At 32.5% G+C, this 18,649-nt stretch overlaps 2 protein-coding genes across 9 annotated transcripts in view; both read left to right on the top strand.

Moving 5' to 3' along the window:
- Window positions 1-12,115, top strand: part of LOC135844818 (protein gooseberry-like) — a 63,391-nt gene extending 51,276 nt beyond the window's left edge. For 5 of the 7 annotated variants that reach the window (XM_065363173.1, XM_065363176.1, XM_065363178.1 and 2 more), the window contains 6 exons: window positions 7,045-7,244; window positions 7,767-7,998; window positions 8,774-8,970; window positions 9,395-9,575; window positions 9,679-9,960; window positions 10,826-12,115. In XM_065363173.1, coding sequence (XP_065219245.1) covers window positions 7,045-7,244; window positions 7,767-7,998; window positions 8,774-8,970; window positions 9,395-9,575; window positions 9,679-9,944 — 1,076 coding nt within the window. In that variant the 3' untranslated portion in view covers window positions 9,945-9,960; window positions 10,826-12,115. The remainder of the gene's footprint in view (window positions 1-7,044; window positions 7,245-7,766; window positions 7,999-8,773; window positions 8,971-9,394; window positions 9,576-9,678; window positions 9,961-10,825) is intronic. The other 2 variants (XM_065363175.1, XM_065363177.1) reach the window with 1 other exon arrangement.
- Window positions 12,116-14,219: 2,104 nt separating this feature from the next.
- LOC135842657 (kelch-like protein 17) overlaps window positions 14,220-18,649 on the top strand; it is a 33,513-nt gene continuing 29,083 nt past the window's right edge. Inside the window, exon 1 of one of the 2 annotated variants that reach the window (XM_065360214.1) lies at window positions 14,220-14,462. Coding sequence is in view for 1 of the 2 variants with exons in the window: in XM_065360213.1 (XP_065216285.1) it covers window positions 15,207-15,238 (32 nt within the window). In the remaining variant the exon portion in view is untranslated. Of the gene's footprint in view, window positions 14,463-15,104; window positions 15,239-18,649 lie in introns of those variants that run through there. The other variant, XM_065360213.1, reaches the window with a different exon arrangement.

Below are 18,649 nucleotides of genomic sequence, written 5' to 3' on the forward strand. Positions count from 1 at the left end.
AAATGTTGACCAAAAAAAAAAAAAAAAATAAAAAATAAAAAAAACGATGTTATTTGACAAAACAATTTATATACTTGGATTGTCTAGTTTAAAAGATAGGATGATAAGTAGGTAATTTCCTAAATTCAATTTAAAAAAAAAAAATACACAAGTAAGAAAAATGTAGGTACGTAATTTTTTTACTTATCTACTCACATATTTTTTTTTTACAAAATAATATAAACATTTTATAGATACCTATTCGTATGTTATCTTGCAACGATTTTTTTTAATCTAAATATTTTTTGCTCTTTTAAAAAAAAGTTTTGATGATTTCTTTATTTAAAAAATAAAAAAAAATTGGGAATATATTTTCAATTGCGCCAAAAGTCAAGCAGAGCTCAGGTTATTTCCTTTAAAAAATAATTTTTGGCAATTTTAGTGCATGTTTTTTTTTTTTGTTGGCAGATCTAAAAAGAATATCATGCAGACATTTCGATTTGAAATTTTAAAAAGGATCATTTGTTGATATGAAATATAGAAATTTAATTTTCAATTTAGACTGAATAAATTTTCAACGTAATTCAGGAAACGCATGTTTCATTTTTTTTAAACTTCTGGTCTGGTTTTTAATTGGCCGAATTATTCGTTTTTCCCCTTCAAAATATTCCATGTTTTTTTTCTATAAAATACCTAAGTACCTACACACCGATCTGATTTTTTATTGTTTTGCTCGTTTTAAGAGAACAATAAAAAACAAAAAAAAAGTTCGTATACGTTTATTGAAGTCGAAGAAAGGAGCCTATAGAAACCTTTTTTCTCCTTCAAATCCGTGTAGCTAAGATCTTTACGTTTTCTTTTCTTATTCAAATGCAGTAGTCTGTTTAAACTTCAGTGTACAATTCAAAAAAAGTGACCCTTTCGAATAACAACAGTAGGCAATAGGCATACGCTTCTTGTATTCAAATCATCAAATACTTTCATAAACTAAAAACTGTATGAATTTGATGATATCACGTCACGTAGATGGAATTGAATTAAATCGATTCATCTTTAAAATACTTACTTTGAATCGGATATCGCTTTTTTCAATCTCTACCTGTAGTCACATTTCGTGCATGTGTTTTCTTTTGCATTTAGGTAGGTATTTCTTTTGTTTTATTTTGAATCAAATTATGCGGAAAAAGATCTCTCATTAGTTATTGAATGAAAATTTGATGCGTTTTAATATTTTTGATTCACTTTATAGCTGTAAGTAAAGGTATATCTAGTTGACTTTTTCGCTCCCCTATACTCACCTTTTTGAAAAAGGAAGAGAAGAATTACTCATTATGAATTAAGGATGATTTTTAATAGGAAACGGAGTGTTTGACGGATGATTTATACCCAAACGATTAATCATCGTTGTAATGAAACTGCAATATTTATAGGTATAGTGTGTATAAGCTAGGTATAGGTAAGGTGTAGTTTCAACAATGAGAGACGTCATTGGCTTATACGCGTTTACAAGCAAAGGGGGCGTCGGAGTCAGTTTTTCTTGGGGGCGCCTTTTTTTTCAGTTGTTGCTACGATACATCGTACTTGCTACAAAACTGGTACCAAGTACACCTTCGAAAATGAAGTATTTTGTAAATTTAATCGTCGCAGTCATTGTACTGTTTGTCTTGTTCGCGAACGGATCGGATATGATGTCTGTGTGTCATCAAAATTCAAATACGAGTATGATCCACGGGTATAAACTGTATCCTGAGGTGATTGAGGATACTCAGCTTAATAATCAAATGCAATGCAGTTCCCACAGTGTACCTCTACCTATAAGATGAAGTGGTATGTATCAAATACAAATAAGTAGATGTTCGACTTTGCTTGCTGTGGTAGTGATTTTTTTTCTTCAAAATGTTCGTTTCCTATTTTGTAAAAAAATGCACAGTTTTTGAATTCAATTTTGGACAGCGATAAATCAATAAAATTCCTCTGAAATCACTTCAACTAAAGCCAAATTCTTTGTTGGAGAGGTCTGTGAAAAAAATGAAATAAAACTCGAATTTTTTGCTGTTCACTTTGATTTTTTTCAACGTTTGATACATTTTTGAAAATCTATAATTAACATTACAAAAATGTTGCAATGGAATATTTTGGAAATTGAAATAGTATGTACTCTTTTGAAATTTTGGAAATCTCATTTGTGAAACCAGAACATCTTCCAGCTGCCCAAATCAACTTTTCGATTTTTGACGAATTTTTGAACATCAAAAATGGTAATTTTTGGCAATTTATGCTTTTTTAATACAGAAATCAATTTATTCATTACAATAATGATAAAAATCAGTCCTGAGATTAATATCAACTCTCCTGAACCAAATTGCACAAATTTTCGGTCATTTTGGAGCCTTCAGCGGGATTTTCGATTTATTCAAAAAATTTTGAATTTCTATAGAAGACGAGGAAATTAATTTGGGCAGTTTAAAATCGATGCTGCTGAGTAAGTTTATTCACATTTGGACGTACTTCTAGGTGGATACCCGGAATGTGTTTCTTTTTTACATCATGAGGGAGAAAATTCAAAAAAAAAAACAGATTTTCCATTTGTGAGGAAATTTTTGAAATTGGTCCAAATTGCCGTTTCTTCACTAAAATTATCAGTTGAATCCAGAGTTCACCATTTTGTGCTATTTTGGAGTCTCCAGCGTGATTTTCAATTTCTTCAAAATTTGTTAATTTCTCCAGAAGGCATGAAAATGAATTTGGGCAGCTAAAAATTGAGTTGTGGCTTATTTTTGATTTGTTTGACGAGTTGGTCTACATTTGAACCGATTTCCAAGCCAACATTTTGAGTGTGTTAACTGCCTAAATTAATTTTCGAGCTTTCTGAAGAAATCGAAGATTTCGCTGGAGTTTCTATAACGACCAGAAATGGCTCATCTGAGTCATCTTCATCGTCTGCACCAAGTTCGGCAGCTAAGGGGGATGAGGTGGAGGGTTCGAAATGTTATCTTCAGAAGATGAAGGAATACCATACATAAAAAATGAATACCTGTTTCAGTGATGGAAGAAGAAGTACGAATAGGTGTAAAAGGATGGGCCTCATTCATAACAATATTATTGTTGGCTTGGCATTCGTGTGTATCTGGTTATGTGGTATTCTACGGATTATTTACTCAGGCAGTAAATCAAGTCTTGTTTGATGTTTAGGTAGGGCTTAGTAGATTGTTGTTGGATTGTCGAGTGCGCTCTGGGAGTCTCGGTCTATAAAAGGAAAGTAGTATTTGATGCCTAAGCTCCGCCTGTTCGGTTAACCAATCCAATTTAACGTCATTAAATGGTAATAACAAATTATATGTGGTATATGCAGGGGCTCTAGCTGAATGTACTTAGACCAGACGCGCGAGTTTCAACTCTTGTACTTTTTTTTATTGCCTTATGGTTATAGTTGTGGACGACGACGACGACGATGACGTCAAAAAACTGTCATTATTTGAAAGCGAATACGTCGACGAAGCAGGAAATGCATGACTTGCTGTATTATTGGAAGTATTTTTAATTGTATTTTTTTTTCTCACTCTTCTACTACTAAGAGTGTTTTTCCTGTTGCATTTTTTATCGTTTCAATTTTTTCAAGCGTCGAGCGTTTTTTTAAATTAGCCAGGTCCTTTTAGGCGGGTAAAATAATTGGATCGTGGTATCGCGGTGTAAATAGCTTATTTTAAACGTACCTACCTAATGGAAACGATGGCTAAGGTTTTTATTATGGTAGCGTACAATTTCAAAGACCTAAAAGACGATATTATCTTTTGATCGGTGTGTATTGTTTAGCAGTCGTTGAATTGACGATGTTTCTGAAAAATCATTTATTAGATGATTTGGTACTTTTTTTCGATACTTTTTGAAACATACCTATATGGTAGGTAAATGGAGCAGAGTTGATTTTACCACCAAAGGTGCGATTGCAAAATCGAACCGCGCGGTATTACAAATAGTGAAACTGAAAAATTGCCAAAGCTAGACGTAAAAAGATAACCCAGCCAACCAGTTTGCCTGGCCAGGGAGATGAACTGTGCGGTGTGTAGCTTGCTATTGTTTTTCAAAGGTGCCGAAAACCAACTGCACGTTCCTTTGTCGGCATTTTTAAACGCCGGATCGTTTTACGTTTATAAGTTTGTGGTCCTGTGGAATACGTGTGCGGTTGTGGGTCTCGAATTATATCATGTAGAATTCTCGAGTTACGAGTTCAATATGTTTTGTGACACGTTTCGTGTCGTGTCGTAAGTTCGATGTACCTATACCTAATAACTACCTATACAGGGTGTCTAGATTATATTTTTGGTATAACTTGAAATTTTGAGAGTATGGTGATGGATATGTCGTTCAAAATATTTTATCAATTTCTTGAACGACTTCTTCCACTTTTTTCATTGAAGTTCATAGGTGGTAATAAGGTATCCAAAAGGTGAAAAAAGAGAACCAATTTCCCACAAAAACAGTAAATCATGTAACATCAAAATCTTATAAGCCCATCGAATTATTCCAGGATACAATTCTGAAAGATTTGAAAAAATTGTTGGTATAGAAATTCTTTATTTCAAAAATTTGATCGATGAAATTGAAACAGGTGCTTACTTTATGGAAAAATCAAGGAATTCCGAAATTTCCTCTCCTTTAATTAGCTGATTTCAAAAATGGGTACAATCTTCATAAATTGAACCATTTTTTTTTAATTTATTTATTTTCTTTCAAAAAATTTGCTCTTGCTTCGCTCGGACATTTTTACGATTCAAGAAATTAAATTCTAAATCGAAAAATGGCAAGTAGTAAAAAACTTGAGAAAGCTGCTCAAAAATGTTCAAAGGTTCAGAAATAATCCTTAAATATTTTAAAGAGCATGTTTTAAAACTTTCAGTTCAAGAACAACAAGGGTTATTCCACGTCAATTGGACCAAGAAGTGGTGGGGGGTTCGGCGATTTTATTGAAATTTTTCCTGTGGAAAGACCTTTTGAAGGGATGACCAATGGCGCAAATCGCGGCCCTATAGCCCATTTTTAAAGGCAGCCAGGGGGTGTCAAAGTTTTCAGTGAACCTAAAATATCATCCATTTCAGCAGTGGATTACTCAATAACTGCGATACCTACCAAAATGGAACATTTTCCCATAGTTAGGGCTTTTGAAAGGCTTTTTGGTGATATTATAAATATCAGTGTTGCCACTTTTTTTCGTACAAAAAATTAGCTCAAAAAGTTTCAAAACGTAGTTTTCATATCATTCCGACTCTTAAAAATTCTGAAAGAAATATATTATGGACAACTTTTCATGCTGAACAACATATTAAAAAATTGGAATGGTACCATGTTGCAAAGTTGATTTTAAAAAATTTTAAGTTTGCGAAAAAGTGCGATTTTTTTATTTAAAACATGAAAAAAAGTTTTGATAGGTGAAGTTGGCCCATTTGACCCCTATTTTTACGTATCAGTTGAAAAAAGTTTTTAAAAAACTCTTTCGTCCGATGAAATGAACTCCTTACAAAAAAATCAAAATTCGAAAAAAATTCAATTTTTAATTTCAAGCATCAAAAAAGTTTAAATTTATTCAGTTGTCTTATTTTGACCTCTTTCTGACGTATTTCATGAAAAAGTTGATAAAAATTACACTCACAACAAAAAAATAAAAATTCGTTCATTTTTTGAATCTTTTCGATGATATTTTAGGTTTACTGAAAACTTTGACACCCCCTGGCTGTCTTTAAAAATGGGCTATAGGGCTGCGATTTGCGCCAGTGGTCATCCCTTCAAAAGGTCTTTCCACAGGAAAAATTTCAAAAAAATCGCCGACCCCCCCCCCACTTCTTAGACCCATTGACGTGAAATGACCCAAAATAGAAAATATGAAATTACCCACACTGATTTTGGAAAAATGGTCCAAGTGGACCACTAAAAAGCACTAATCTTGAACATAAGTGAGTATTTTGCCGAAGTTGATTTGGACAGATTTTATACTCGTATAATTTTGAAATTATTCGTCCATATCAGACTCAATCCCACTTCCTCCTCTTATAAATTTCTCATCTCTTGTGCTCTCTATAGTTTTTTATACTGGTAGGTAAAACTTGAAAGAAAAAGGTCATCAAAGAGGTCCTCTGTGGCAGATTCGAGGTTTTAAAAAATGGTTTATGAGAACGGCATGTGCATGTAGTGTACCTCAAATACATATATACATCATGACCTACGCGTTCTCTGGGGCTTTCGAAAAAGAGGTGCCGCTCTTATTAGGTATAAAAAACTGCTTGCAACTGTCACATCGATGCGACTATGTAACAATTCCGACGTGACGCAGGAGCAAAATATTATTAAAACATATGGAGAAGTATACTTACGAAATAGGGACTATAGCAGCAGCAAAAGGGTCTACCGATAGACTTTGTATTAGAGTGGGATGTTTTCGTTACGGTTATTTAAACTATACCTATGCATCAAATTGGCATATGTGGTTTTGATGTTTGACAGCAGTAGCTGTTAACCAATAGTTTAACTAATTGCATAGGTAGGTGTATGACTTATGGCGTATGTAGTTCCCCACCCCCTGGGTACCTATTTAAAAAGCAGATACCCAGAGATACGTGGTGAGTAGAGTTTGTTTTTTACCTATTTAGTATTGTATTGATGCATGTACCTACTTCTGAAGTGCCGATACATTTCGAGGGAAAAGATACATATGAATCTCTGCTCTGAATCTATCAGGTTCGTAGGAACTAGGTAACATTGATTTTTCCTTTTTTTTTGCATAAGGAAATCATGAGTAGGTATGGTTGAGAAGAGAGGTAAACACACCAGAAAAATTCATCTTCTTACTACCTGCTCTCTTCACCTCATGTCCAAGTATAGGTGTATAAAATGTAGAAACTTCCGCGTAGGGAAATTATGAAATGTCACGTGGCTGGTGTGTGTATATTTTTTTCACTTTTAGCATCCATCAAGGATGCATGGTCATTACGGAAGTCGGGATACTCGAGTCTCGAAGTACTTTACAGGTACCCACTTGAAAGTGAAATGACTTATGATACTCAATTTTTTTAGGTATTAAAGTATCCGATGCATCAGATTGCGAATCCGAACCTGGCATACCATTAAAGAGAAAGCAACGAAGGAGTCGTACAACTTTCACTGCGCAACAATTAGATGAATTGGAAAAAGCTTTCGAACGGACCCAGTATCCGGATATTTACACCAGGGAAGAGTTGGCTCAGAGAACTAAACTAACTGAAGCTAGAATACAAGTAGGTGTTTTCAGTGTTGCAAATATGTGATTATTTTTATTAAAAGAAAAGGTGAAAAAGCAGAAAATCTGGGTGTTGCATAGAAACTCAGCTGTAATTAGCATGCAAGGGCAGTTTAGCCTACCAATGATCAATTAGCTGCGAAATTGGCTGAGATCTCCAAATGTAGGCAAAATATCAGTCAGAAAGTAAGAGTGAATGAAATAATACCTACCTTAATAGGTCCTCACATGCCATGATTTTTGTAGTCTTCTACAAATTATTTCAATTTTAATTTTTCTTTTTGGAAGGGGAGGGCTGCGCCAAGAAAATAAATTGAAAAGAGCAAGTTTCCTGTATTGTATTAATAATAGGTACATATTTTCTGATAGGTATGGGCATGGGCCTATTTTCCTTGAGCTAAGGTCAACACTACACATTAGACAAATAATGTCCTCTTCATTCAGTAGTAGAGAATTCAAAGATTTTTATGGAATCTATGATCCAACTAGTAAATAAACAATTTTTGCCTTTTTATTTCAGGTTTGGTTTAGCAATAGAAGAGCGAGGATGAGAAAACAAATTGGAACTAATCCTAACAGCAGTGGTAGTTATAGCCCTATTGGTATATCACCGATGAGCATGAGTTATCACAGTTCTGGTGTGGGTGCTACCAGTGGAGTCAGCCATCAAAATGGTGGTCCACCTTCACCCACTAATTATGTATTACCTTCGCAGTCTTTACCAGAAACTTCATATTCTGCATCACCTCAAAGTAAGCATGACTTACCTACCTTCATCTGTACTTATAAGTTAGGTATATGTAATTATAGTTGTTACCTACTTGTTATTGCTGTAAGAGTTGGCATGGAGATCTAGGACTGCCTTGACACCTCCTAAAAAGTATAGGTAGTATTTGAGATATTTTGTGATTTTTGCCACCAAGTAGGAATAAGTAGGTAGGTACCTATTTAATTTCAGAAATTTAAATTTAAATTTACATAAAAAAACGGAAACAAATGTTAAAAACGTGTGCAGGATAAGACATTAAATTTGAGTTAACAGGTACCTACACCTACTCAATCATACACCCCATATCAATCCATTTTATTGCAATTTTTTGAAACTATCCAAAAGTATATCTGATGTTTTAAAGCACCTCAAAGTTAGAACCCTTTACCAATTGATTATGGGTTGGAGGATTGGTTGACAATAGTATGTACATGCATTTCAGCCAAAATTTGTCAAAAATTGAAAAATGAAACTGAGCTTTTGAAAGGGGGTGGTAGTACCTATATTTTTGCATGATCTCTTGATTAGTTCATGTTTAGTCCAAGAAAATGGATCTCTTTCATCAGTAATTTTGTCTGCACCTACCACCTACTTTCCAATGATTTCATTTTGTCATAATTTTTATAGAATATTAAAATAACTAAGTAGATCATCTACCATCCTCCTTCATAGATAGGTTCCTTGTAAAAATTTTAGAACTGGTAACACATAAATAATTAATATACTTACTTACCTATTATTTTGTTTTGTGTGTGCAGTTACATCAGAGCATTCACATCCCAATTTGTATAGCACACATCAGCATCATCACATGGAAGTGGCTCCTGCTCTACCTATGACACCAGTATCTGAAACTGGCGAGCACAAACCCAATATTAATCCTGGATCCTCGACTCCTTATATCAGTCTCAGTGCAAGTTCCTATATCAGCCCACCATCACTACTTTCAGCTCAGGTGAATTATTTATACAATTTTTTATTTCAATTTTATGATATTTTCCATAGAATTTATTATAAGATAAGCATATGTAATGTATGGATGCAAAATTATGTTGTAAAAATGAAAAAAATTGTTTAAACAACTTGAAGACTTGAAGGATTGGCTTAGGGTATAATTTTTTTTGTGAATAGTGTCATCATATTTCATGTACATATATTAATGAGCTGAATGACCACCAATTCATTTTTTTTCATTCATATGTATTTTAAATTGCATGTCTTATCATTAGTGGTGGATATTTTTAATTTGGTAAGTTCCTCCATAAAGTTATTCCTTGACACTTGATGCTTTCTAGCAGGCAAATAACACTATTGTGGGATTAGCTGCATTAAATAATTCTTGAAGAATTCTAATCAAATTATCTTTTTGAAATTCATAGATGGTGAATATGAGTGCAAATAGTTTGGGAAATCATCTCGGTAGTGTATCACCAAATACTGTGCTTAATACAAGTGCAGGTGCATATCCAATCAGTCCAAACAGCATGTTGGTGCCACATCAATTATCTCCAATGACTCCTTCAACTCCTACCAGTTTGGCTTTGATGACATCGCCCTCAGGTTTGTTCTAACTTCAAATTTAAACCCAGCTCTATAATGTAAAAGAATGTAGGTACCTATGAATGTAATTGTAACTTTGATACCTATTCCTCTCTTTGAACAGATTCTCAAAGCACTGGATCAACAGAATTAGTATCATTGAATAATTCAAGTAATGGGGCCACAGCATGGACAACTCTTGGAAGTTCTATGTCTGCTAACCATCATCAAATGCACATACCTCGTAGTTGTTCTCCACCCACTACTTTAATAACTACCACTACACTTAACCCACTCAGTCCTACTGGTTACCATCCATATAGTTCCTCTGGATTTTTATCCGCTCCACAACCTAGGTCGCATCCTCAAAACTTTTATCCAGCTTGGTGATCAGCTCTTATTGCAGGTTGGTACTTTCAAAACAATAATTCCTATCTTAGTTTGTAAGAGAAACTTCTAATTATTTGGTAGGTATACTAAATATAGTAAAGTATTGTTAAAAATTATTGTACATATATGTATCTATCTGCAGTCATTTTTTTTTTCAATGCTAGGATGATTAAATTATTGAAATTCTAATTACTTACTTCTGAACAAAAGTTTACAATTATAAGAAATAGTTAGCTACCTAGTACCTACCTACTAAGTCATAATATTAATGATAGCATTCTACATTGCATAAAGTAATTATTGTAACAATTTAATACCTACTTATTTTACTTTTTTACTATTCTACATTTGTTTTTTAAATTGCCTCTGTATTCTTTTTTTCTGTGCCAATAATTAGAAAACGTTTGTGCAATAATTAAATTAAATAACAATATCTACTTACTTACCTACTCATGCTACTTAGTACTTACTTATCTATAAGTAAATGAATTTTATTGTGTAAGTTGACGTACTTATGATATTAATATTGGTGTAGGTACCACATTCATGGAGTTCATTCCAATGCTGACTTGAAACAATGGATAACATACCTCTAGAGGATCAGAAATTAATTTAGTCAAATTTCTGTTGGGTGAATTTGATTTAATTAATTTCTATTCCATTATGAGGACTGATGAAAATTTCGAAGACCATTACCATCAACAGAAATACATGATGAACTTACCTACTCATTTCTTAATAATCTTATAAAATAATATTTTTTTAATAATATAGGCTATTCTATTGCTATTCTTCAGGATTGATTTTTACTAGGTACCTATATGAATAACAGTAAAAATTGAACAATTCACACTTTAATAAAACTTCAAATTTTTTTCTAGTTCGCATTGGTGATAAAAGACTATAAGCTTGAAGCCTGTCAAGATATTTCAAGAAAATACCAGCATTTCCACTGATTATTTCATTTAAGAAATGTGTTGTTAAAATGATTAGGAGAGGGCTGGAAAACTAGTGACTAAAAACGAAAACTAAAATTTTCTCAGTTTTTTCTTTCAGTAGGTATTCATTCTCCTTTTTTGACAATTTTTCTTTTGTTTTTGCAAGTTCATTCTCCAAATTAAAGTGTGAACTTCCCTTCCTTCAACTCTCAAGGCTCAAATAAGTACTTATAAAGTTTCCAAATTTTAAATTGTAAAATTTCGGAATTGGCGAGGCAATGCATTTTTTATGTATGTAGAAAAAGAATAAAAAATTTCTCTTGATGTATTTTTACTTGATTTTTCAAAACAACAAAGGATATGATAAAACTGAAACTAAAAGTGACCAAAAAAAAGGGAAAAATGAAAATAAAAATAAAATAAAAATAAAAATTTTAAAGTTGAAACTTTATATTTTTTTCATTTTTCCAGCCCTGGACCTGGAACACATCTTTATTTATATGTACTTACCTAGTAATTGTACCTTTTTAATTTTTTTTAAGCTTTTCAACAATTTTTTGTTCAATTATTCCATTAGTGTGCAAATTTGCATTGAAAATTTCGACTAGAAATAAAAAATTCTATTAAAGTCGCCTAGTTGCATTAATACATTGTAAATAAGTGTTATTGTGTTCACATTGAGTGTTTAAAATTCAATTTGCCCGTTTTTATTTTTCACTACCTATTCAAGTTGTAATTTTAACAATTATCAATGAGCATTTTGTTTGTAAATACTTATTACATAGCTTTTTTTCTTGTTGTTACAGTTATGATCTCTGTGTTTTTAAAAAAAGTAATTATTATTTTTTATTAATAAAATTGTACACTTTTGATTGTTACCTTATCTAAGCCAATTAATAATTATGTTCTCATAATTCACCGTTTTTTCTCTTTTTTCTATTTTTCTTTCCTGCATTACTTATTGTGTAAGTTGAAAATTGAAATTGATGGATTGGCCAGAGTTTTAAAAAAAATGAAATTGGATACTGTGAGCCAATTCATAAAAAATGTAGGTATTTATTTTTTTTGTTTAATCATTTGAACAATTCCTAATGCTAATCATAAGTAAAGTTTTATGTCAAAATTCTCATCTAAGTTGAATTAAGATTGGAAATCATATTTTAAGATTGTATATTTGATTGTTCATTGGCCACAGCATGGTTAGAAATTAAATAAATGAAACAATGTACTTGATTTGATTATGTATAACATTATTTCACTCAGATTTTCAGCCAATCGATCGAATCCTCTCAAACACCCCCCCCCCTCCTCCCCGCCCAAACAGAGACTTCAGCAGAAAACAGTTTTATAAGTACCTACTTGAATTATTGTAGATGCGAATTTTCAAGCTTTTTAAAAATTTGAAAATTATTTTGAAGTTTTGAAGAAAAAAAAAGTTTTCTTACTTACATTTTTTCCCCTTCGTCTACATAACCATTCATTTGAGAGAATTTCGTTTGATAAGTTGTTTTCACATTTCACTGATTTCACCCATTGAAAATAGGTGCCTATTGTTTACGATTTCGTTTTTATGAAATTTCAAATCTGTGAGCTCCGGATGAGATTTGAGAGGTTTCACAGTTTCGATAATGACTTGAAAAGCTGAAATTTTCTCTGCATCTTTTCAAATTTATTTCAAATAAAGTTTTTGATAAGCGTTGCCGAACTTAATTACAAAAATTTATTTATGCATAGAAAATCATATTGTGAATGTGATTTTTCCGCTTACCTACCTACCTACCTACTAAATTCATCTTCATAGTAGAAGTTGGGGCCCGGGGGCTGGGGGTAATTTTTCTTTGCGTTTCAAGGGTTGCGGATCACACCTACACCATTTTTCCATTTTCAATTTTCCACATATTACTAGATACATATGACGGTTTTTTCTTGAAAGCTGCGAAGTTTTGAGAAAAGTTCATGCAGTAGTAAATTGTAGAGGGGATGATGCTTTTTCAAGATCCAGCGTTTCTTTGAAATCGGATCAAGTGTTCTCAAGATATTGAACTTTGAACTTTTCAGACTCTGTTTTCTTGAAAGCAGTGAACTTTTACAAAAAATTTGAAAGGGCTCAAATGAAATCCAGCATTGTTTAAAATTTGCTTGATGTTGACTTGAAAAAAACTGGGTGAGACAATGTGAGTATCATACAAGAATATTTCTTTTTTGAGGTTTGAAAAAATGAGAAATATTTTGACGTCTCTGTTCTAAAAACAAATCTGAAAAAAATTCTGTTGAGCACCTAAATAACTAATATTACAGGTACTTTCAAAAACTCGAATACCTACCTATACTTAGACTTAGGTACCTCATTTTTTGTTTGTGATGAATTTTGATTTTTTGGCTTATATGTATCTATAATTTTCGTGACTTAATTTTAGTTTTAGTTGATTTTTACTTCAAGTTACTATTGATTTATTTTTAATCACAAAATATACCTGATTAATTTTTATCCTATCATCATCATTTTTTTGTCTGTGTTGTTCTGATTGGCCACATGCAACATCTCGACATGATGGACATCGTCTAATTGAAAGTTGATGATTAATTCATTTCCCAACTTTAAAATGCTTAAGATAATTATCTATTCTGTCTATTTTTATGTGCTGTACCTTCTTGTGGTCTTGTGGTGGATATGTGTTGGTATAAATTATTAATGATATTAATAATACCTATTGACTATGTTGACAATCATGAGTAGCTCGTAGTACCTACCTAAGTATACTTAAGTGCATTGTTCTCAATTTTTCTATTTTTTTCCTTCATTATTCAAAAGACATAGGTAGGTACAGGTAACTAAAACTAAGTACCTAACATTTTTCTTCTTTCATTCCTAAGTACTGTGATAAGGTAGGTAGAGTAAAGGCAATACAGACATGATTTTAAAATATAAAATTTCCAGGAAAAATCCCAAATTACCCACTTTTTCAAGCTAAAAAGTGGCAGGGCTAATTTCAAAGGTTCATCGGATAGATAATCTATACGAAGCAGACGGTTGAGGTTGACTTGATTCTAAAATTGGAAAATAGAAAAATTATGAAAATGATCGTAATACTTTGCATACTAACATAGCAATAAGTGATTCTCTCAAGTCAACATTTCAGCTTTCACTCTTTGGAAAATTAAATTTCAAGAGAAAATATTGAAGCAATGTGCTTATACATTAATGCTAAATATTGCACGTGCTACAGCTCTCCGTTAACCCTTCTATCTTGACCTGTTACCATGGTTACCGACTTATTGTCGCTAGCTATGCTGCTACGTATTCGTATTCGTTTCCTCGATATCAGTCAGTCTTCGGATAGAGTGAATGGTAGGAAGTGTTTGGGTTTGTTCGAAGTTTAGCGAAGAAAACAAATTCGTAATTCGTCTTCTGTGTTGGATAACTAACTGAAAACATTTGTCTGTCATTTTTTTCCACGAATTACTGAGTTACGGTCAGTCATTTTCGTTATGTCGATGACCATTAAGTGTGGTACGTGTGTGAAACGGTCCTAAGGATTAATGCTTGGAGCTTGTGCCAAATTTCACCTGTTGATGAAAAGTGAGTGCCAAATAATTAAGTTTTATTATTAATTGTTTTCTATGTATCTACCTACTTATTAGTTTTGGCCATCAACTTTGGATATTAGCTATAGAATCCATCACGTGGAGTGTGAATCTCACTACTAAAGTATCATCATATCATAGCCATTATTCTGATATAGGTATAGGTAACTCATTCTGATGTTCACATTTATTAATTCATGTTTGAAGATCAATAAGTTCAACGATTCCAATATGCACACGATTGATACATTTCATTAGACAATTGAGCATCACGATGTGGATTCAATTCATTACCAAATCATCTGTAACACCTGTCTATCGAATTGCAACTTTCATCGTAGATCATTGTCCCGGAACAATGAAATAGAAAAGTTTTTCGCCATGCTGTATGGGTAACCGCGAACGCGTGCCTCTACCTCTGCCTTTTGTACGTACATTCACTTTGAAAATTGATGAAAACACCATGTTGTGCTGTAATTTTAATACCTGCAGATTATTCACCCGCGATAAACCGTGGTGAAAACCCACCGCGATACGTTACACATAAAGGTGCAAGTCCCTTTCGAACCAAATCTAGGGTTTAGACTTGGTAGCGTAATAGTATAGAGGTCAATGTAGTTTGGTAGTGGTTTCTAACGTAGACGTGCGATGTTGATTTATGTCAAGTACCTCATCGAATGAGTTTTCATCTTCTATTTATTATATTGTTCGGTGTGTTTGAATTGTTGTAACAAATGAAATGAAGTACACAGACACAGTCTATATTTCATGGTAAGTGTCTCACGAATTTTCCAAATTTTATTAAAAAATTCATCGCTGATGTACAGATGAATAGGAATCTATCTTCCAACTATACGAAAGTTAGAAGTGTTTTTTATCTTCTTTGCGGTTCGAATATTTCATTTTGTGTGCAACTTTTATGCTTTTATACACGAGTTGAACTTGAACGATATGGTGTTTTAGTTCTACACTAAAAGCGAGATTGTTTTTAGAAACTTTGATAGAGATTTACATACTTTACTGCGATAATTTATTTTCGTGTTTCGAGAGAAGTGTTTTTGGGTTTTATTTTCAATTGTAATTTATACACAAGTGTGTGGATTTGGTCATCTGAAGTTTTATTTTGATTGCGTGTATACTGTATTTTTTTCAACAATTGTGTAAATGAAGTAAGCTCACATAAACATAAATATCATGTTTGTGTTTAGTTCAGTCATATGTAGAATGATTAGTAAAATCTATGTGATCGACAATTCGAAAATTACAGTTCAAGTACCTAGTATCTAAAAGTGAAAATCGAGTCTAATGATGTGATGAACGTTTTCGAAATGAGTCAATCTTGAGTGTGTTAGGGCCAAAAAAGTGCTCGTTTGATTTTTATTTGAATTGATTTTTTATCGCTGGGAACCTGTTTGTCTAGAAATTCCAATGACAGTATTTTTGAGTTATTTTTGGATCTCTACAGGCACAGTTTCAGAGACCAGCGTCAGCATTGGTCAGCGTCATGTATTAAATTAATTAAATATGATAATTTATCTTCATTTTGATGGTCACCACCTCTGAGTGATATAGCAAAATTATCAAGTTGGTGTCAAATTTACAAAATTTCAAATACTGGTAGCAAAATATGCGTTTGAGCCGGAAGTCCATCTCTAATTTCACAGACTTTCGAAATCACCTCCCAACTTTTTTTCAAATCTCTTCCTTCCACTTATGGGGGGGGGGGATGAAGATGACTTACGAGTATTTGCTCATTCTCCCATTTTTTTGGCGTACGTGATTGCTCAAATTTTTGTGTCTAATATTATGAGAATGTTAACAAATATTGGGGGGGGGGGGGATTCCATGAATTGGGGCGATTTGGAAAAGAGCGATAATATGATGAAATAGCCCTCAGTTGGGATTTTGAAATCAACTTGATCCTCATGGTTCAAACCATCGTCATTGAATTTTTAGCTCGTTTTCAAATTCTTGGAAAAAATTTCGGAAAATTTTTTTCATCAAATTATGCCAAAGTTACCTCGTGTATAATATATTTTTTTGACTTTTAAGAACTTAAAAAAAAAATAGTTGAATTCTTGGTATTATGTTAGATGTTAAAAAATTTTTAAAAAATTGTCTTTTTTGACACTTTGGGTAACATTGAAATACTTAGATACTTACTTTTAAATATCAAAATCTGATTTTTAAAAACTTAATGTTAAACTTTTATTTACCACGGATCATTTACAATGAAAATTTTTCTAATGATCTTCTTGACAATGAAAACACGTTTCAAATTTTAAATGAAATGAGAATTTTTATTTAGTGAGCAAAATTGTAATAATTTTCAACTTTTACTGAGAATAAAAATGATGAATTTTGCCAAACTTTTGTAATATTTACCCTCAAATAATTCCAAAACAGAACTTTTTCTGAAATCAAGGACCCCTGTTGTAGATTTTAATTGTCTATGAAGTATGAAAATTTGTTCTTGTAAGTTGTTGAAGTCAGGGATGAAAAGCCTTAAAATGAAACTTCAGCTTTTGGCTTTTAGCTTGAAATTTCAAAAATAAAACTTTTGGCTTTAGCTTTTGGCTATCTCAATTTTTAAGGCTTGCTTTAGCCAAACTTTCGGCTTCCAATGGCTTTCCCTTATATTTTCAATTTAACAGCTTTCAGCTATATTTCATTAGGCTTTTAGCTTTAAACTTTTGGCCATAAGCTTTTGACTTTAAACTTTTCATTTCACTAAATCGTATTAAAATAAAATCGAATGAAATTTTTTTCATTTTTTTGTTTCTTCTGAATTTAGAGAATTCAATTCTGCAAAAAAGCCTAGGGAAAAAGCCAAAAAAACGAAACTTTTGGCTAGCTTTTGGCTTGGAAAAAATGAAACTTGCAAACTTTTAGCTTTTGGCTTAGTGCGAAAATCTGCTCGGCTTTCAGCTTTCGGCTAGCTTTTCATCCCTGGTTGAAGTTTGTCCAAAAAAAACAGCAGTGTTGTATTTTGGCACATTAGATTTTTCCCTTTCGACGGGGAAAAGGTTGTAACAATTTTCGGGTGCTAAAATTCCTCTACATAGTACTTATAGAAATTCATGGATAGTGAAACGTCAAGTTGGGAGGCTCACATGTATTTTCCAATCTTATACGACGGGCACTTTTCTTTAGATTGACCCCCCCCCCCTCTTTGCTCCTCCTTAGCTTAAAAATCTATTTTTGAGCAACTAGCAAAAGTTTATTTGAAATACATATTGATGAAAGAGTTCTTTTGAATATTTTTGTGAACTGATCTCCTATCACTGTGTCCGAATAGATGTTGATGGGGAAAAAATATGAAAATAATGTTTTATATAAGGGTAAGGGCACCAATTATAGACCAGCCCGCAATATGGACCAGCGCCCATTCTCGTCTGTAATTAGTGCAATCTGCCAGGAAAAAATGTATTCCGATGTATTTTTCACCAAAAAAACGAATGAGACAAAAATGACAACTGTAAAGTCAAAACTCGCTGAGAAATTTACAAAAAACTGTTTTGAGACATTGAAAATTTTTTTTGGTGTGTTTTTCATTTTTTATTAAAATATATATATATGTGGTGTAATTTTCTAAATGTCATTGATGTTTATAATATCAAAAAAGGACGTAGTTTCTGCTGGAGTAATCAGTTTTCGCTAAAAATGAGGGTATGTACCGAAATTTTTGGTGCAAAGTTTTTTTTATGAGGTACGCTATTATGGACCACCTGTGATATTGAATTTTTTAACTCATTTTTTACCGCCGCTGAAAAGGGGAATGCTTGAAATACTTTTTTTGTTCATTTCTATTATTTCTACAAATAAATATGATGTTTTGAAATGTAAAAATATGTTTATTTTGAAATTCTTTAGGTGGTCCATATTAGGCGTCCAAAATTTTGAACTGTCATTTTGACACTCGTCATTCAACAATATTAAAAAAAAAAACATACTTAAAGTTGACCTTCACCCCTGAAGTTTTGTACAGTGTTAGTGGAAGGATGGAACCTCATTTTAAGCCTTTGTGGAGGTTTCTACCCCCTATTGTTTTCAAGTGGCAATCCTCCAAAAAAACGTGGTCCATATTTGGTGCCTCTACCCTTATTATACGTACTTTGATTTTCCAATATTTTATCTCTAAAATGAGTCTCAAATTATTTGATGAATTTTCGGAAGCTCCAT

The sequence above is a fragment of the Planococcus citri genome, chromosome 4 (assembly GCF_950023065.1).
Source record: "Planococcus citri chromosome 4, ihPlaCitr1.1, whole genome shotgun sequence".
Classification (NCBI taxonomy): Eukaryota; Metazoa; Arthropoda; class Insecta; order Hemiptera; family Pseudococcidae; genus Planococcus; species Planococcus citri.